The sequence below is a fragment of the Corythoichthys intestinalis genome, chromosome 10 (genome assembly GCF_030265065.1).
Source record: "Corythoichthys intestinalis isolate RoL2023-P3 chromosome 10, ASM3026506v1, whole genome shotgun sequence".
NCBI lineage: Eukaryota > Metazoa > Chordata > Actinopteri > Syngnathiformes > Syngnathidae > Corythoichthys > Corythoichthys intestinalis.
In genome coordinates, this window is record NC_080404.1 from 22,660,569 (window position 1) to 22,682,595 (window position 22,027).

Sequence of the window (22,027 nt, forward strand, 5' to 3'; positions counted from 1 at the left end):
GAGTCTTGTCAGTCGTGTTATCAGTTGGATATCGGGCGTTCTCGGGTGGTCCTTGTGTTGGTACAGAGCATCCCGCCATTTGTTCTGCAGTGTCCGGGAGAACTGATTGCGAGAGTTGGTGTGTCAATCTTGCTCATGATGCAGGTGTCGTGTATCTTTTATGCCCTATATTTTGCTGGTTTTCCTTAAACTATGGTATAATTGCTATTTATTTTATATTGGGTGTGTTAGAGTAATACAAACAGTAAATACGAGAAACGATACTATTCCCTGATTAATTATATTAAGTGTGTTAGAGTAATGCAAACAGTTAGACAATGCCGACGAGAAACGGTACTATCTCCTTCAGAGGTAATGATATATTGAGAAGCAAATGATTAAGAAGTCTTTACATAGGCACGCTCGTAGTATGTGTCTGTATTGTGACATGGCAGGCTACACAGTGAAAAAATAACTGGTGGACTTACTTGATAAAATCACTAACAATTTGCACTTACAGTACTTCTATTAAGTAAATTTTACTCCTTGTAAACTGAACACATAATGCAAGCAGTAAAATTTACTAAATAAAAGTGATTTATCAAGTATATTCACCCGTTATTTTTTCAGTGCAGTAATGCAATATTAATAGCAGTAATAGATATATTCTTACATGTCTTAAAAATACACACCGAAGAAGATGATGACGCAGTAATGCAGAAAATGAAAAAAAAAAAAAAAACTTTTTAAAAGCGGTTTACTTGTCTTTGTTTAACCCTATCTGCGTTCTGCAAAACGGGGGCATTTTCCAACAAATGGTAACACCCCCCTCCCCCCAATTAAATTAATAAAAGTAAAGACCACACAGAAAAAGAATTTGTTGAAATACACATTTTTAATAATGAGAATCTGACAGTGAATAGTTGTAAATGGTTAGAATACATTTTATGAAGTGAAAATAGCAGACAACGAAATGAAGCAACAGGAGATGTAAAAAAAACAATTATCCATTCAAAAAGGAACAACAAAAAGTACATTCAAGAGTGATTAAGACGATCGTAAATTCACCCATGTCAAGTGTTTAAGTGTATATTGTAAATAACGTGTAGAAGATACAGTACTTGATTGTTTCTACTTTTAAGACACATCCACTTGCCGTTTCATAATTGATGGACTTAACATTGAAATATCGGCTTTTGCCTTATAGAAAGTGTGTTAATACAGTACATGATTCCATTTCATATTGTAATAGCTGTACAGTATAGAGTGATGTGGTGGTCAGCAAAGTTTCTCCACAGTTCATTCTGCCCTTTTTATGCAACCAGCAGTGAAACTTGTTTTGTGATTATAGTCTTGTCTTGTTTTTTCGCATTTGTGACACATGCAAAACGTGCATTGCAGAAAGTGAGTCGGTAAACGTGCGCTGCTTGCTACTGGAAAGCACAACCAGTGAGAATCTCGATTCAAATGATGACATTAGAAAACTACGAATTGTTGAAAATACAGAAGCACAAGATGGGTTTTATTCTCACAGTGCAAGTTTACTAAGGGTTTACCGTTTTTCACTGTGGTTGCCGTTTTGTGTTTGATTGAAAGATGTGTGAAACACCATCCAGCTCAATACGAATATAACACCACTGAGACAAATGTGTAAGGATACTTGGAAGACCATCCTACCCTTTCTTTTCAGCCAAATATCTCTTTAAAGCTTTTAATATATTCGCTATAACTGTATTTATATCGACTTTGAAAAGTGACTACTAAATACGACCTAAAATAAAGTGCATTAATAAATCATTTGAAAATATCCACAAAACATGTTTAACAGACAGACAATCATGTGTCGTATTTTTCGGACTATAAGTGACACCCAAGTATACGTTGCACCAGCCAAAAAATGCGCAATGAAGAGGAAATAAAAAAACATATACAAGTCACACCCGAGTATTAAGTCGCATCTTGGAGGGGACATTTTTTTGATAAAATGCAGCACCAAAAATAGAGATGTCATCTTGAAAGGCAATTAAAAATAAAAATAGAACAGTACCCTTCTCAGTTGTTTCTATAAGTTAGTGCCAATGTTGAAACAGACATTGAGCGTCCTCTTGCAGTTTAGTGTGAAAATAACATGTGAAATGATGTAATAATTTGTTCACACATAATTCACTCCAGAGTATAAGTCGCACCCCCGGCCAAACTATGAAAAAAAACTGCGACTTATAGTCCGAAAAATACGGTAATAAACAATGGAACACCATCTACTGTCTTTACACTGGCAATGATGTGTTAATATGTAACCTGATAGATGATGGCCATACTAATAATACAATCAATCAAATACTGCAAGCTTCATAGAGCTGTTTGATGATTGTGTCCTGCAAGAATTGAGGCAAAATAGAGTACAAGCAAGGAGTTTATAAGTAAAATCAATTATTTTTACATTGACAAACTCTGTGTTAATGCTGAATTAATCACAACAGAAATTGCTTTATGCCTTCTCATTTAGTAGAACACTATAAATGGCACACTAGCAGCTTATTCCTTTTCTATTTCAACAGATTCTTAAAAACATCAATAAAGCGGACAATATGCTAATGGGGAAGACGACTTTTCAAGGCACGAAAATTTCTTCAAAATTCCCCTGCAGGTAGCTCGAAAAACCATGTTGAGATGCAGCATCAATTTTTTTGACGTTAAAAATTCAAACTGTCATTAACTGATAGGGAATATATTAATAATGGGCACAGGATACCAATGAAAAATTAATATAACAAAAGGTGGACGGCACTGAAATGTCTAATAATCACTTAACATAAAATAACCAGAGGTGGGTAGTACTGGGTCAGATTTATAGTTACATTTACTTGAGCTTTGAGAAAACTGTACTTCTAAGAGTTTTACCAGTCCATACATTTTGATTTTACTTGAATAGATTTGTAAAGAAGAAACACAGCTCTTGCTCGACTACTTTGGACTGCAGTAGTTGTTATATTTTTCCTTTTTATCCTACATATCAGATTTTATTTATTTTATATTGCCCATAGCGGCTCTACCACTTTCACAAATAACAATCACCTGACTTTATACCAATCAGACGTAACAACAACACACATGAGCTGTCAGTCAGAAGTCCTGTGACTGTGATCACGATGGCCTGTTCAATCTGATGGAGTCTTTAAAGTGTTTCATTTCTGTAGATTTTTCTAGTTGGAATTCAATGAGTTAAGTTTTTTTTCTGCCTTACAGTATATGGTCATGTAATAGGTTATAGCGCAACTAATTACAGTATACATAGATGACAGTGTGCTAAGAAAAAAAAATTACTACAGTGGTACCTTGACGTATCAACGTACAATCCTTTCGACGTAAAATTTGACTCGTTTGTCTCGACATATGTCGGCATGCTCGAAATACAATGATTTATGACAGTGTCACAATTACATTGTTTTCCCGCAAGACGGAAGCATGGCATATTTTCTTGTAAGAGAAATCAACCTGGGTCTCAGTGTTAGTGCAGGTAGTGAAAAAAAATGAAAAATGTGACACTTAGCATTGAAATTAAGATGGAAATGATAGAAAAATATGAGCGTGGTGAGCGTGTTAGTGAACTGGCTCGACGATACGGCCGGAATGTGTTTACGATCTCGACGGTCCTCCTCTGACTTCCATTCGCCAGCCCATATTAGTTAAGGAGACAACTAGCTTCGTCAGGTTTTCAATCATTAATTTCAGAACTTGTGCAACACAACACAGCAACTATCCACCATAGCCGACGCCAACAACATGAAAAGAGAAAGCAAAAACTCTTCCGCACCTCTCTCTGTCATCAGTCACACAGTGCGTTCAGGAACAGCATGCAAAACGATTTGTTACATAATAATTATTATCATTCCGATTTGCATTTATATTTTATTTGTTTTGCTATGTGTAATTGCTACAGTGCCCTCCATAATTATTGGCACCCCTGGTTAAGATGTGTTTTTTAGTTTCTAATAATTTTTTTTTTTTTAATTCAAACATTATGGGACCTCAATGGAAAAAAAGAGAAAAATGTAACCATCAATACAAGTGCATTTATTCAGTGGGGGAAAAAAATCACACATATAGAAATAATTATTCGTGTGTCACAATTATTAGCACCCCTGGTGTTAATACTTTGTACGACCCCCTTTTGCCAACAAAACAAGGTCTGGGGACTGAGATGGCCATGGGAGGAGCTTGATTTTGTGTCTGGTGAACCATTTCTGTGTAGATTTGGCCATATGTTTAGGGTCATTGTCTTGCTGAAAGACCCAGTGATGACCCATCTTCAGCTTTCGGGCAGATTTAGCGTATGTTTTTGGGCTGTGGAACAAATTAATGGGATTATAATGTATTCCTATAGGAAAGTCCCTCTCGACATATGACCATTTTGACTTACAAACCAGGTCCTGGAATGAATTAACTTCGTATGTAGAGGTACCACTGTATTGTTAAAAAAAAACAGACATTCCAAGCAATTACTGAGTATTCATCGCGTACTTTCTTACTTCTTCTAATGTAAAACTCATCTTTAAAAAAATGACTTTAAATTACTTATAAATAATGAGTAAAATTCTTGGCTATTCTACCCACCTCTGACAATAACAAATGGCATAGCTTAATTTGACTGTAAAGTACATAGTTACTGACCTGCTTCCCAAACCATCCAAATTTCTACGAAAAGGTATTTTTTTCCCCAATCTTAAACTCTTTTGAAAATTTCCCCACTTAAATATTTAAGATCACTAATCAAATTTAAGTATGATATAGCTAATCCAATGAAACAAAACTAAAGTTGAACTCAATCTCACCTACTACTGGCAAGCCTGATTACCTCCAGACTTAGTAAAAAGAAAAAATGCTTTCACTGATTAGCAATAATAATAATAATTAAAAACTCAACTTTTGTAGAATTGACAGGCAACAACCTCAAGCCATGTTGAGCTGTGTTGTCATGAACTGGATAAAATTTTCCCTCTTCCTCATCAATAAAGGTCACAGTGGCTCTCGTGCGATGCTGGATGACGTGCTCAATACATAAAAGCACGCGTGCTCTCAAACTTGTGCATAAAACTACTGAAGCTAAAGCTATTGACACAATGCTAAAAATCTGTACAATATTTAAATACTGTATATACAGGGATAAACAAACATGACTGTTGGCCACACTAAGATTGAGCATATCTGAATGGGCTGGCCAAATTTAAAGCATTAACAAATGCAGGCAGTGCAAAAGAAGATCTGATAGCGTTACTTACTAGCGCTTAGCCGGTTTTAGAATGATAGATTTATTGCCCATCGTTGAATAACTTTACCATTCATAGAGCAGACAATGTACCACACATTCCAAAACACGGATTAGAAAAATTACACTGACACCGATGAAATTTGACTCTAACCTTTGTTTTTGCTGGATTACTGAATGCCGCATTTCCTTTCAATGCCTAGAGAAAGCAACAGCTCTACATGTATAGTGTATGATTTAGTAGTACATGCAGTTGCCTTTCATGCAAGCTGCGCAGTAGGATTCCTAGCCAGTTCTATTCTTTTTGATCGAGCTCTCAAATGCTGGTTGTAAACCATACGAATGGCACGGTTGAATTAGGATGGGCATTTAGCGTAAAAAAATGTGCTAAAAAATAGTAAGATTGGTTATGTCAATTAATTTAGTGATGGTTGAAAGAACCCTCAGCATGTAATATAATGATCGTAACACTGTACAAATCCAGTGTAACACTGACCTAATTCAGATAACAGTATGAAACCTCTGTAAAGTTGGCCCCTTATCAGACACAATTTCATATCAATTGTTTGTGCTATATTTGTGCCGGTTTGTGCTGTATAAAGTTTCATTTAACCCGAACAAAAACAATCAAATAATTTTCCATAAAAAACACGTGTGTATGACTCGTATCATGTTTACATTATACACATACTCTCTTTCTCAACACAGACAGTTGCCAGAGAGAAAAAAACACCACATATTTTACCACTGCTAGACACACTAAACATGCTGGAGTTAAATCTCGTAGCTGGTGGGAAATGTTCATGACGATGTTTACTAACCTTTAATTTTGTATGAATGCGAAATCATATTGCAGGTATTGCCTCCTCGGCAGCCACCCTCCGCAAACATGTTTTACATGTCAGTTGGCTCTTTTCTAAGCTGCGACCGTCTGTAACTTTTCTGTAGCTGAAGTATTCGCACACCAGGGACTTCGTTTTCTTCGATTGAGGAAAAAGTTCAGGAGTTTCACCTCCCCCAGCAATTGTGTAGCACAGCTGGCTCACCGACACTGAGCAACAACCGGTGCAAGCAACAGCTACAAGCAAGGGATTTCTGTATGCATGCGTCATTTCGGAGCTAAGCTCGCTGTTTATCTAGAGCTTAACTCCAGCGTCTTGGCGAGGACGGTACAATGACGTATAATACATGTTTTTGGACAGTTATTTTGAGATTCAGGGGATATTACAAAGGCTTCATTCCGACTTATGCAGAAATTCGGGTTATGTTGCTTGCGTCGAATCTGAACTCATTCGTAACCCGGGGGCGACCTGTATCTACAAAAATGTTGCAGCACAAACAAGTCTTTACAGCACTAGCGTAGCACAAACGATTTACACCATTTTTAGCAGTTTTAGATCAAAATGGGGTGGCTGGTTGACCTCAGATTGACCTATTAAATAATTACAGATATCTCAAAGCAGCACAAATCAAACTTTTTACAGCACAAACTGGCACAAACATAACACATACTATATTTCATTTAAATTTGTGTTTGATGTGGGGCCAACTTCACAGAGGTCAATAGGAATACTTGGCAACAAGGATGACTATGTTTCTTTTCTGCTATTTTCACCTAAAGCTGTTTTGCAGAGCACATAGACCAACATTACATTCACAGCATCAGTATTATTTTTACGATAATTAATCCACACAGTTTTCTTTTTTTTTTGTCTTTGAGACGTTATGCTTCTTGTGTCATAATATCAATTAGCTAATAAGAGATTAAGCATAAATAGGACATCCAAATGGGCCATTATAATGCCAGCATTGCTTAATGGTTTGAGTGATAGGTTTGATTCAATAGTAGAATACCCAAAATATGTGTCAGATTCCTTTAGAATGTTTTAATATTATGCTATGTGAGTGTTTTATTTCCATTTTTCCCTATAAATTACCGCAAGCTCACTGCTCTCTTAATGGCTGAGGAAGTCGATGCTAGCTTTAACTGTGCGCCCAGTGGACACATCCACTGCCATGGCTCTAATTTCGGTGTCACCAAACTGCATGAGTGTCTGGATCTCACGGCGTGGAGCCGCGCTTTCTGTGCCACTAACATCCAAGCGAAGTGAGCCACACTTTTTGACGCCAGACTCGCTGATGAATCCCACACTCTCCTTCTCAGAGCAGTAGACGTGGATGACGATAACCTGCTGCGAGGGCTTGGCTGGCGTGTAACTCCGTTTCACATTCTCGCCGAGCGCTACTGACTGGTCGGCGGCAATGAAGGTGTCAAAGACATCAGTGCACCAGCGAGTTCCGTCCTTCACCAGCAGCTTTTCAGGAGGATGCTTGCCCTCTACAAAGCGATTGAGGACGCCGACGCCGTACGTAAGTGGGGAGCGGCGGATTTTAATGATGCTTGGGTCCAACCCGAACAGCACTGCACCCTTCAGGATAGTGAGGCCGACATCGTGAGGGATAATAATGCGACTGCGTTCCTGAAGCATGTTCTGGACTGCCTGTTGTAGCAGAGGTGATTCTGCGAAACCCCCCACAAGGAAAAGGAATTTGATGTTGCTCACTTCTGGTTTCTCAAAGAGCTCATCTGCATGGACGAAACAAAAATCAAGCCAAATTATTCATAAATAAAGGTCACACCCTGGTTTTCACCTGTCTGACCAGTATGAACGGTCTTGCTGCATTCAAAAGAAAATCTGACTAATAGGACTTTGTTGTCACCTTAGCATGGCGATCTTAGAAATGTATTTTGCCTTGCATTCTAAAACTGATGAACCCGCAGTAGATAAGCAATTGATTATATATTATTTAAGCAATCGATTAATCTATTGATTAATTAGTTCGATTAATCAAGTAATTGTATAACATTTATATTAAAGTTGTCCAATAATGACTTTCAAACAATATCGTGATATTGTCCAACTCAAAAAATCCGATACCTATTGTATAACAAACCGATATATGCGTTCGCGGACTTAACATATTATGGCTAATTGTGTTGTGATGCCCCACCGGATGCTTTAATAATGATAAATGTAACAACTTCAAGGTTTTCTAAATTATTCTCCTTCGAAAAATAAAACTGAAAAAGTGCCTATATTGCACCACTATGTTGAAAATAGTGCACACATCAGTTTTTTGGATCAATTGTAAGTGCAAAGTGCCAATAAAGCACCTATTCAATGTCTGTTGGGGTACACAAATCAACAGAAAATCACCAAATCAGGCTCTTTAAATACTGTGGTCATCTTTCTCTGGGCAAGACCACTGATACTTTTTTGTGAAACTAAAAACAAAACATTGTGTCAATAATATGAAATAAAGTCACAAATAAAACAAAGTATACACCACGTGTCATTCTGAATAGCAACTGGTAGAACCGCTTGCAAGTAATTACAGTAAATAATGTAACCACATTTTACCACAACTGCGAACAAAATTAAATACAGACATCACCAACATACTACACAAGGCTCATGAATATAAAACAAAGGAAGAATGTAACTTCCAAGCGATGGTTGTATAAAGGCACAAACTACGTGATGAGATGGCAAGAAGTGCTGTAGCTAACTGGCTGCAGATGTTAGCTCATGTATTTAGCTCTCTTTATTCGCAGTGAGCTCGTGTCAACATATGATTACATCCGCCGAAAGTGCTGGAGCCTTTCAAAACTAATAACACCAAGCGCCAAAAGGGAGGTGTCAAAACACCGGAAGCACAGGCAGGCAAGAAGTGGACATGACAGCACTGCCATATGCATATTGACCCAAAATATAATGAAAAACTGATGTCAATATTATCCAATATCATTTTAAAATGCTTTTGTTGACCGGTATTATCGGCTACCCGTTAATATCAGACAATTCTATAAATATCACTAATTACGCAGTCCCATACCTGGAGCAGGAGGATTAAAACATTGGGCCTCATTCATTAACAGTTGTAGGAATGGTTAAAAAAAATGATTTAATTAAAGCACTACAATTTATACAGTGATCCCTCGTTTAATGGGGACCAGAACCTGCCGCGATAAGTGAAAAACGGTGAAGTAGTGCACCCAATACACTGTGTGTTCAATGTATTTATTCAGATTTAGCATTGGAAAGAGATGCATATAAGATCTGTATTTTCACTTTTCTTTCCCAAAGTACAATTTAGAAAAATATGTATAGGCCTATAAATACTAGTATATATACGTATATGTATTTTAATAAATGTTTTATAAGCACTTCAAAAGTGATGATTATGGTAAGTTTTAAACATGTTAATGTCCCACCGAATCATTTTTAAACAAGAATATACATGCTTGGCGCGAGAGAGAGACTGCGCGATCGCTCGGGACAGCTCATCTGTATTATTATTTTTTTTTTTTTAATTGAAAAACATCCACGATGGACAGAGGGCACGAAGTAGCGACGGATCACGGTATTTCCTTAATTCAAAATCAAGTCAGGGACTCTTATGAACTAATTTACAATCCTACCACTGGAGGGCGCAAAAAAACAACATCACAAACAACATCAGTATGCTTTGACTATTCCCAAAAATTAGGGCAGAGATGTAAATATTGTTAAAAAAATTAAAAATAACTGTGTAGTTCATCACAATTTCAAATAAGTACTAAATGACCACATTTTTTCTAATTTTATACTACATTTGCACAAATAATCATTACTGTGCACATTTTTATTTTCACGATTTGTTGCTAAAAATGTGAAGTGACAACAAAAATGCTGACATGAAAATAAACGCCAAAACCTTTTCAGCAGCTATTCTCAATATTACTGTATTTATAATCCTTATCGATATTAAAGCATTTAAGTCAATATTGCATTGAAATGCAATTGTAACTTAGTTCCTCTTCGGTTTTTACCAAAACATGTAACGCCTACTCTTTGTAAAAACATTTTTTTCCATGATGCACAACAACTACAAAAGAAACTGGAAATTGTCTGCGAAATTGACTGTGCTTTGAGCTAAGCTTCGCTTGGAGTTTTGACACGCTACCCCTCGTGTTGTGTTGAGCTGTTAAATACTTTTCAATTCAGTTTTTATCATGTCATTTTTGACATTGACAAAATGATAACAGATGTAAAAAGCAAAATATTGCATCATTATACTGACGAAATAATTACATGTGGACAGCCCAGGCATGGGTTGATGTGGTTTGTTACTACTGCTATTACAACCACTTTTACTTTTCCAATGCTTTACTCATCCATTTTAAACAAAAAGCTACTGTTTAGAATGACAAGAAAAGGTTCATGTTGACATACAAATAAAGCCAGGTAGGGCAGAATTACATTCATTTCGGAAGCGGATCCGGTGTAATGTGTAAGTTTAAAATGTATCTTACTTAGGTGCTGAATGATATGGTCGATGGTGGGTTTGAAAAGGGAATTCATAGCATCAGGACTCATCCTCAGCATCCCCTGCGATGACCATTTAACAAAATCCACACTAGGGAGAAAGGAAAACAATGTTCATCCACAGTAGTAAAAACTGCTACAGTGGTACCTCGAAATACGATCGCTTTGACACACGATCTTTTCGACATCCGACGTAACATTTGACTCGCCATTTGTACAACGATTTATGACAGCGTCACAATTTCATTGTTTTCGCGCAAGACGGACACACTGCAGATTTTCTTGTGAGAGAAATCAACATGGGTTCCAAGAATGTTAAAGCAGGTGGTGGAAAAAAAGTGAAGCTTACCAATGGAAAAATATGAGTGTGGGGTGCCCGTTCGTGAACTACTTGACAATACTCCTCCGACCTCCGTTTGCCAGTCTTTATAAGTTAAGGTGACAATCATCGCCAAAGAGATTGCCAGATTCGTCAGGTTTTTAGTCATTTATTTCAGAACTTGTGTAAACCACACGCCAACTGCCAGCAACAAAAGGACGTTAAACGTGAAAGTAACTAAACTGCACTCTCTCACTCTGCCGTCAGCCCCGAGGTGTGTTCAGGTACACCACACAAAATACAACTCCTACATTAGAACCCCATTTGTTACATTATTACAGGTATTATTATTATTATGTTATTACTATTATTATATTATTATTCCAATTTTTATTCAAAATGTATTTGTTTTACACTTTGTAATTGTCATTTGGAATAGTAACAGCAGTATTTATTAAGGATTTAGTGTAGGTTTTCTGGCTGTGGAACCAATTAATGGGATTATAATGTATTCTTATGGGGAAATCCTGCTCGACATACGATCATTTCGACTTACAAACAAGATCCTGGAACGAATTAACTACGTATGTAGAGGTACCACTGTAATTTGCTTAAAATACACTTCTGTGATTGCCTTGGTTTAGCAGTTAATATTACAGGGAAACACTAACCTTGAGTAGAAACAAGTCAAAAGGTTAAAGTGATTAGTTGGAATTGTGTTGGATTCATTCCAAGCACCAAGGTAGCCTTTGACTTTAGACATCCTTTTTTATCAAGAAATTACAAAACCAATAAATAAAAATCTCCTTCTTACATAAAAGTAAAATAACCTTTGTGTAGTGACAAGAGGACATCAGAAAAAAACCTCATAAACTCAAATTGAAATTATGACAATGTAGTATAGTTTTGGGGGTCTAAACACTAGGGGTGGGCAAACTTGTCCTCAAGGGCCGCATTTAATTTAAAAAATAAAGTCATAGTACAGTACAATTTGTTATATGTTCCAATAATTCAATATATAAAGAAAAAATGTGCTGGATTTATCATACATACATTTGCTTTTGTGTGTTCCATCATGCATGTGTAGATTAATAGCAATGTACCAAGTCCTTTTGTATTTGTCTAATTCGGTGTGTCTGTTAGATCATAAATCTTGAAGCAGTCGATTAGGACTACATATTATAATCCCATGTGTGCCATTTGTGCCCATTATGGTCATATGAGAGTTTATGGTAGCCCCTCCCTGAAAGCAACAAGACCCACTGACGGCTAGTGTTTCAACCAGGGAAATTTTCTTATGCTGCACTATGGGATTACTAAAATATACAGACAGTAAACGGCAGTTAAATTTGAAACTGTGGTCAGTGATATTCTACACCCATTGCTGAAAGAGAAAATCTATCATTATAAATATTGTATGAAGTATTCCTAAAACATAAAACAGAGATTTAATAGTTCATAAGTAAGGGGTCAGGCAAAATGATCCGACACATTTGTCGGTGTAATAAAAGGCACATAAAGTAAAGGAACAAAAACGTGTTGTTATTCTAGAAAAGTACATATAATGCCATTTTTTTTCATATGATGCCATTTTGCTTTGTTTCTTTATAATGCCATTGTTTTTTGTTTCTTGTTCAGTTGATGCCATGAATTGGACTGGTGAGCATCGCGCTTTCATTGTGGAAATGTTTATTGACACAAACAAATCTGTAACTGCAACACGACGAGTGTTCCGTTTGTACTTCAATCTTGGTAGACATGATCCCGTACCAGCTCAAACAACGATTTTGTTATGCAGGGGTCCCCAAACTTTTTCCTGTGAGGACCACATAACTTTTCCCTTCTCTGATGAGGGGCCGAGTCAGTTTGTAACAGAAAAAGTGTGACGATTGCAGGAGTGCCTAAATGTAAAAATTTATTGTTTTTCAAAAAGCCACAATCAAATAACCCTTTCTGGATTCTTCACGGAACAAAAGTAAATAAAATAAAAATAATATCATAATATAATATAAATAAATCAAATAGATAATAACCAAATAACCCTTTCTGGGTTCTTCACAGAAAAAAGCCAGGAAATAAATAACACGATTGAAAAAAAAAAAAATTGTTCATGGGGCCGGACCAAATGTGGCCCGTATCCAGCCCCCGGGCCGTAATTTGGGGACCCCTGTTGTTATGGGTCACCAACTTCATAGCTACTGGATCTGCATTTAAATGAAAATCAAACGGCCGGCCTCGCACCGCCAGAACTCCAGAAAATGTGGCAGCGGTAATAACAATAATAATTAATTAATTAATTAATAATAACACAATAATAATGGATCCCATTTAACTGATTTAATTTTTGATGAAACAAATGAAACAAAATGCCATTATATGTACTTTTTGAAAATAAAAACACTTTTTTCTTTACTTTTTTTGCCATTTATTAAACCTAATAATGTATGTATATGACAGACTGTTTTGCATCTGTGTCAACTAGAGTTGTCCTTATCAGATATTTTTGCACCAGAGTTTGAGTAACCTGATTTTGAGGCTCAGCCGATACTGAATACTGATCCGGTAAGGAAGCAATTTATTAATTTATCTAATAATTGATTACAAAACAAACTTTTTGGGGGTTTCTTTTGACCTTTTGATCCTTGCCCATCGTTATTATATTGCTGCTTTGTAGTCATAAAAAAAAAAAAAAAAAAAAAATCATAAAAAGACAATATTCTTCCTCACCAGATTCCAAGCGTGTGAGAGCTATGTGCACCGACTTTTGCCGATCACGAAACTGCTTTTGGCATCATATTAGGAGATTGAAGTTACGTTACTAAAAAAAAGTAGTAAAATTACAAAATTATTGTCTTTATATTAGTGTAGCGTCTACAAGGACGATGCAGCTTTCTTCGGGTTTTCCGTGGTTTATTTGCAACCAAAAGCACGGAACACGACTACTGTAAGCCACAGCCGACGCCAACAAAACAAAACCAACTCGTCAACCTCTCAATCCAGTCAAACACACGATGCGTTTAGGGAAAGCCCAGAAAATAGAACACTCAACATTGCAACCTGGAGCATACATGCACTCTGATTTGTTACATTACTGTCCTTATTTTTATTTTACATGAACTGGAAGTTGTTTGGTTTTGCGTACTTCGACTGTTAGCGACGTAAGGTCCGCGAACACAAAACTGCTTTTAGCGACGAGCAAGACTTTTAAGTGCGATGGTTTAACTTCGGTCTGAACGCAGCATAACATCACCGATGTTCATTGGTGTCCCTCCTTTCTCCGATCCTTCTATAGTGTTGAGCTTTGTTTTTGTGGTTCACTGTTTTCCTTTTGGCTGGAGCAACATCGTTAGAAGACTCAGCTCTCTTCTTTGGAGCCATAATGTGAACAAAGGAGAGCAAAAAAGGCAAAGATACTCCTGGCTCACAAACACAGACAAGCACTATGCACTAATGACGGACGGGGCATTGTTGAGCAGTGTTGTTTTCGTCAATAATGACGATAACGAAAATATTTTGTCGACGAACAATTTTTTCATGACAATGACGAGACGATAACGAGCTAAAAATGTGTCTTAGGAGACTAAAACATAACGAGACGAATGCCAGTTTTCGTCTGACGAGACGAGAACGAGACAAAAATGTGTACAATGTGTAAACTTTTTATGTGTAGTTAGCCTGCAAAGTTGCAGAGTCTGGTTGTGTCAGGCAAAGGGCTTCCTGTATATATTTCTGTTTCCATGACTTACAGTATGTTTCTGATTATTTTCATTTTGTTAGAGCATGCCATTCATTGCGTATGCAGATTTTTTTTTAGGCTAGTTCCTCAGTTTTTAATGATTGTTTTTGTCTTGTTACTTATAATCCTGCTATGTACCTCCGTCTGCATTTTTGACAATTAACCTCTTCTCCTGCACTATTTGCCTTCCCTGGATCTCTTGCCTTTCTCATGCACTCAACTATGAAATACTCCCATTGTGACAGAAAATATACACACATAGGATAAGGGCTGAACTGCTCGACCACTGCTATGGAAAATTGCCATGGCTAGAGAGAGTGATGGAATAAACAGATGTTTGCCAAAAAATGCTGAAAATGCAGCATAGCAGCAATAAACAGCAGTTTTTTTTAAATCTTTTGGCTATACAACAACTTAATTGTAAACTATATGATTTGGCTTGAAGGTTGGGAAACTTAGCATACTTACTTGCTTTTGCGTAGGGCGTGTTCAACACTGTGGCCCCGGAACTTCTTGTAGTAGTCAATGAACGAGAAGGGCAAGTTAATATTTAGGGGATTGGACCTGCCTGGCGCCGCTGCTCGTTTCCGTGATTCAAAAGCAATCATTAAGTCCACCCAAGCTGCTGGCCGCTTGATTTTGAACTGATCAATGAAGTCCTGGCCAAAGATCTGACAAAGCAGCTTCTCAAATTCATAGTCAATCCCAAGAGAGCCATATGGGCCACCTATAGTGGAAAAATGAGTGGGCTGACTTAAAATCCAGAAGAAACATGCAGAGCAGAATATGTAAAAAAGCAGATGACAAATGTTACCAGAGGCCTTGTAAAGCTCTTTTAGATGACCTTCCGGGAGACGAATCTGATGGACAGTAAGATCCACTGTCCCTCCGCCACAGTCAACCACCACATAACGATCACCTGCATTAAAGATTTTATGATCGTAAACTTAACCTTAGGACTGATATGACATCTATCATCAGTCACCACAAAAGTAGCTACAGTTCAGTCCAGATCCAGATGACAAATTGAGAATGTTAAACTCTGATTAATGCGGGAGCAAGTTATTAATTAATTATGAATTAATTAATATCAATTAATTCATAGAAAACAGAAATGAATAAATGTGTCAGACTACAGCAGAGAAACTAGCAAGCGCATGGAAAGAATGAAAGGCAGTTAAAAGGAGACACTACCTTCTTCCAGCTCCGACCAAAGCTCCCCTATGACATTTTCCACCAAAAAAGTGCGACTTTGCCGGTTGCGCCGAACATGCTCCTTGTTGGCTGGTTGTTAAGAGAGAGAATTTTAGTGAGAAATGCCAAGCTTTGTGACTCACATAGAGTGAAAGGAAAGGTGGGTGGGTCACATGCACATGAAAAATGCATAATTTTTTTTTTTTATTCAAAAAGAACAGAACTAGAAACACAACTATTTTGTTTTTACTTCCATTTTTCATAAGGTGAGCTTAAAAGGTCTAAGAGTTTTGCACACAAAAAGCTCAATTATTTCAAATACTCTTTACAAATCAGTATTAGTGAGCATTTCTTTGGCAAAAATAATAATGTATCAACAGGTTTGACGTACCACATTGCTAATTGGACATTGATTAATTTAAAGGGAACCTGGGACTTAAAGACTTGTAGGCTCTAATAAACCACAATTGTTATCTTTTACTAAAATATGTTATTAGAAACACATAAAATATTGCCATTGATATAAGAATCTATAATATTTAGTACATGTTTGGACCTACAGAAGGCGCCATGTTTTAGGGACGCTCGGTGATGACGTAGATTGTCATTGTCACTCGAGGAATACTAACAGGTTACTGCAATTCCTTCTACGTGACGAGACGTTCAACACATGCGCTTATCGGTTAAAAGCGGTGAGTACTTACTATTTGTGTTTTTATTGAGTCTTTTATTACCTTTACATTACTTCAAAATACTTTTTGCATGTGTTTCCTTCTCATACTTTTAAGCTTAGTGTTCTCATGTTATAGATTTAAAGCAGATTCAGAGATTTGTCATTGACACCAGCTCTCACAAGATGACAACCGATGCAACAAAATTCCATTCGATAAGTGAGCATTGGGCCGCTGCACGGAGCACACGGCGGGCTTCGTTAATTTATTTGCAACTCTTGACCCGCGTTACATTTTTCCCTCGTGGACATATTTCTCCAACAACGTAATCCCCGACATTTATGAAATGGCACGTAAAGCCATCGAAGATGATTTCGCTAAAGCACATAGTTTCGCCCTGACCACTGATAGTTGGACGTCCCGTCCTACAGAGTGCTACTGCCTAACTGTGACGGTCCACTATAACAAGTTGTACGTTTTTCTGTACGTTTTTCATGCATTACGTTTTTTTCCCTCCATTCGGATTTTGTCACCCTTTTCGGCAACGAGACAATGTGCGTTAATACGTTGGTTGAATGACGCCAGAAAAGTCAGAGACACGGAGAGGGAAGAGTGTTTGTTGTGACGCTGTAGCAAATGCAATGCTAGGCTAGGAGGCTCCAATATTTCCTGACTGTAGCCGACAGCCTACAATCTACGCCTAGATATCTCATGCATATAGAACTATATGCGAAATGACAGACTCTGTAGCGTTAGTAAACAGCCGCCATTTTGGAGCAGTAAAAGTCTCAAAAAGGCTCTGTTATAGTGAACCTTCCTCGCGAACCTAAGTATCTTTTTATATAAAATACTCCTAAATCGGCAAAATCTTGACTTGAGTCTATCTTTAAAGGATGAAACAGTTTTAAAATTTTCACATGTCGAAAGCAGACAGAAGGGAACTAATGCAAAAACGGGAGCAATTTTATCAACTTTAACGGTTGATTCACAACATTAAATGACCTCCAAACATTGCAAAGGTTACTATGTTTTTGTTTTGGGGTTTTTTGGGGGAAAAAATGGGGGGGGGGGGACATGAAAGGTAACACCAGTTACTTTGCCAAGTAACTTTTTTACTACTGTGTGCGTATTTCAGTAGTTAGTCACTACACTAGCCAAAGAACTAAGAAGGATTTTAACAGTCGAAAGTTTTTCCATTTTAAGTGTTTATTTCATTTTCTTAAAAGCAAAATAAAGGCAGTTTAAAAAAAAAAAAAAAAACGCGAACCGAAACCATGATCCCAAAACCGAGGTTCAAACTGAACCGTTGCACCCCTAATTCACACAGTGTTTCAATTACTTCAGCCTAGGGCTAAAGCAAAATAAACATAGCCTGATTTGAAAATATAAAATAAATAAACTTCAAAAAGTGTTAGAAATACTGCATTTGATAGTTCCTACTAGCTTTCCGAGTAGTGATATATTAATAACTACTTCTTCTTCTGTGTTGGTTTTGTCTTTTTTCCTGTAATGTTGGTTGTTGGTTTCGGTGCATATCCTCTACTGACACCTTGATAGGAGGAGGACTAACTCTGACATGTTTTTTTTTTTCTCTCACTCAAACGTATTTGCTGTCTGACTGCATCTATGCATGCACCAAACTGTTATGCCCAAAGACGAATACAAATACCTTTACACTCTTTGTGACTAAATGGGAGCACTATCATGCCAAAGCCAAAAGCGATGCACAGCTGTGGTGTTAGCACATATTAGTATTAGCTATTAATAACCCACATGTACTGTACTTGAATGTTCAGTGAAGTGACATGAGCGCTGCATAACATTTAATATTTAATCGGAGATTGCTTTTCTCTCCACACTGTAATATTTTTGTGGGCCAGGGGCGCTTCTTTTCCAGTTTTAGCATTAAATTACTATTCAAACAAAGCAAATAACTAGGGCTGTCAAAATTATCGCGTTAACGGGCGTTAATTATTTTTTTAAATTAATCACGTTAAAATATTTGACGCAATTAACGCACTAGGCCCGCTCAGACAGATTTAAATGTCAGTACAGTGAAAGGCCAACTTGTTAATTGTGTTTTATGGAGTTTTTCCGCCCTCTGCTGGCGCTTGGGTGTGACTTGCATATGTTATCTGGCGTAATGTCGCCCTCTGCTGGCGATTCAGTGCAGCTGATTATTTGGGTTTCGGCGCGCTTTTCTGACGTGATTATATGTCGACGCGAACTCACACTAATAGACAGTGCTATTCAGACCAGCTAACGTCCGCATCCAGTATTCAGTGGCAGTTCTCATAGCCCCATCACACTGTTTGTGTCTAATACATGCATCGCTTGTGAGTTATATTCCTCCTTTGTTTATATTCATGAGCATTAGATAGTTATTGATGATGTGTATTTGAATTTGTTCACATATATGGTGAAATGCAGTTACATTGTTAGACGCTTGTGAGCTAATTGGCTAGTGCTACTGCTCAAATGGACACGTGTGTGTACATTTTATGTTATTTTGTGATTTATGCAAGTTATTGACACATTGCCTTGTTATTTTCAGTTTAACAAAAATACAAGAAACGTGCTCCTGTCAAAAAGAGATGACTTCAGTAAAGCCCATGCAACTTTGCCACACCGTCTGATTTCTTTTTGGAACTTATGTTCGCTATCTGTCAATTTGTGTACTCACACACATTGAGGACAGAATAGGGCTACTAGTTTATTTTTTGATTGAAAATTTTACAAATTTTATTAAAACGAAAACATTAAGAGGCGTTTTAATATAACATTTCTATAACTTGTACTAATATTCATCTTTTAAGAACTACAAGTCTTTCTATCCATAGATCACTTTAACAGAATGTTAATAATGTTAATGCCATCTTGTTGATTTATTGTTATAATAAACAAATACAGTCCTTATGTACCGTATGTTGAATGTATATATCTATCTTGTCTTATCTTTCCATTCCAACAATAATTTACAGAAAAATATAGCATATTTTATAGATGGTTTGAATTGCGATTAATTGCGATTAATTAATTTTTAAGCTGTAATTAACTCGATTAAAAAATTTTAATCGTTTGACAGCCCTACAAATAACCCTTGCTTGTAACTAATCACATAAAATCGCACTATAGTCAATATCGTGCGAAAATGATGTGGAATGTGGAAATAAAAAACAGTGGGACCTCTACTTACGAACGTCTCTACATAAGGAATTTTCAGGTTAAAACACAACTCAATGGGAAAATATTGCCTCCTGTTACGAAAGAAATTTCAGGATGCGAAAGGCAAAAATGGGCTGCTACCCGAAGCTCCCAGAGTTTACTGAACGTAACATACTCTGCCATTGGCTATTGCCTAGAATCTTCCTGGCATCCATTTGGCTAAGAGGGACTTCTACTGTATGTGTGTGTAATAGTAACTTGCATTTGTTACATGTGTTGATGCATTTTTATGCTTTATAAAAGATTTATGTCTGAGTTTTTGGGGGGGTTGGAATGAATTAGGGCATTTACATGAAAAACGTGTCTCTACTTTTGGAATTTTCAGTTCACGAAACTACTTCCAGAACCAATTCGTAAGTCGAGGTACCACTGTAAGTACTTCTTTGGCATGCATCCCTCTAAATATACAATAAAAGGATTGTTTACCATGGCCTGGAGAAGCTATAAAAGAATCAAAATACAGCAGAAAAATTGACATGTATGATGGAGGAAAATATAACATCACAGAACTACTAATGAAAACATTGTTTAAAGGGAAGTACCTTGGGTCATTGTACTGCTGACATTGTCAGTGGGACTGAAGCCATTCTGATTGGTGTGGTTGCTTAAGTCCACCATTTGGTGAAGGCGGAGCTTACGGCAGTAGATTGATGCCGCTTCAGGTTCCAGAGCAATGATAAGTTGCTCGGGGTTGTCACGGGACACCAGACCAGACTACACAAAGGCATAAGACAGATCATTGTAAATAATTAAATACAAGAAAAACATAACCATTTCCAAATTGAGTTTGTCAAACACACATATGCCCAATAAGGTGCAAAGGTAATATCTGTTTATAAATCTGGGCCGTTCCCCACTTGTGGAGTAAAGACTTCACTAGAGATGTCCCGATCGCATATTTTTGCACTTGAGTCCAAGTCACCTGATTTTAAGTATCTGTCAATACAGAGTCCCAATCCGATACAAAAAAAAAACCCCCCCTTTTTTTTTTTTTTTTTTTTTTTCAACAAAAGTTCCAAACAGTAATGTAGTTTTTACAGTACTTCCTCTTCCGCTTTTCCTGGGAGTGTTGCAGAGTATAAAACGTTTGTATCTTTTGGCAATTGTATTTTTGGATGATTTTGTTACTTTTTATCCCTTAAAAAGTAAAATATATATAAATCAGACCTGATCGATATTGGAAAAAACTATAATTGCGATTTTTGAGGAAATTGAGATAACATTGCAATATTAAATTGAAAAAAAAAAAAAAAAAAAAGAGTACTTATATAGTACTTTATCTACATTGTTACAATGCCCAAAGCGCTTTACATTAGCACACTTTTACCCTTTCACGTGCACAATCACACACCAATGGTGCGGCCGCCATGCAAGGCGCTGCCAACCAATTGAAACTTAGGGTTCGGTGCCTTGCCCAAGGGCACTTTGACAGTGGGCAGTCATAGCCGGGAATTGAACCGCTGACCCTTTGGCCCCAGGACAAATCAAGCCACCAACTGCACCACGGCCGCAATTATATTATTAACACTAGAAGAAATTTCACCAGATAACTACAATAGCTCTGTTTGGGCTAGGCCTGAACAACATTGCAATACATTGCCAAGGCTCCACACTTACTTTTTGCATTGGTTGCCCTGGTGCAATGGTGGTTTCTTAAGGTGCACCAGCAAAAAATGTAGGCGCACCCACATTTTTCACTGCATCATCTTTGACGCCATACTTTTAATCACTCTCCATAACATTTACATGAATGAATCCACTCAAATTCACTCACGCGTTGACACTCACGCTGCAGAGAACAGACTCTCACCTACACAATGAGTTGCCACAGACTGGGCTACCGCTCATGTAACAAACTAAACGATGATTAACACACTTGTGCCTTTGATTGTAGAGCTACTGAGGCTTCATTGGCGAGATCAAAGCTACAAACCGAACAATCATTGTTAACTTTAAATACCAAAAGCAAGCCCAACTGCTTAGAAGGAGGGAGGATGAGAGGCTGTACGAGTATTAAGAAGAAAAACAAATATACATTTTTAAATTAAAAACCCGATCCTAAAAGGCGCCATCGGTCCGATTTCTGATCACGTGATCTGATCGTGACATCCTTAGACTTGAAAGAGAGCGCTATGCTTTATTCTTCAACCCAGTACTATCGGACAAGCCTGCATGACTTCAATTCAGTTCAGTGGATGAATGAAGAACCTGATTTCTCATCAAACTGAATTAAGTACAGATGTGTTTTTATCTTTGATTTTATTTTTA

General features: G+C 37.2%; 1 protein-coding gene across 3 annotated transcripts in view; it reads right to left on the reverse strand.

The window, feature by feature from the left end:
• Window positions 1-870: 870 nt before the first annotated feature.
• The window catches only part of hspa12a (heat shock protein 12A), a 55,709-nt gene continuing 34,552 nt past the window's right edge, over window positions 871-22,027 (reverse strand). The window contains exons 7-13 of one of the 3 annotated variants that reach the window (XM_057848741.1): window positions 20,302-20,473; window positions 20,186-20,200; window positions 15,864-15,953; window positions 15,484-15,588; window positions 15,138-15,396; window positions 10,602-10,705; window positions 871-7,832 (exon numbers count right to left, since the gene is read on the reverse strand). In XM_057848741.1, coding sequence (XP_057704724.1) covers window positions 7,201-7,832; window positions 10,602-10,705; window positions 15,138-15,396; window positions 15,484-15,588; window positions 15,864-15,953; window positions 20,186-20,200; window positions 20,302-20,473 — 1,377 coding nt within the window. In that variant the 3' untranslated portion in view covers window positions 871-7,200. The remainder of the gene's footprint in view (window positions 7,833-10,601; window positions 10,706-15,137; window positions 15,397-15,483; window positions 15,589-15,863; window positions 15,954-20,185; window positions 20,201-20,301; window positions 20,474-22,027) is intronic. The other 2 variants (XM_057848742.1, XM_057848743.1) reach the window with 2 other exon arrangements.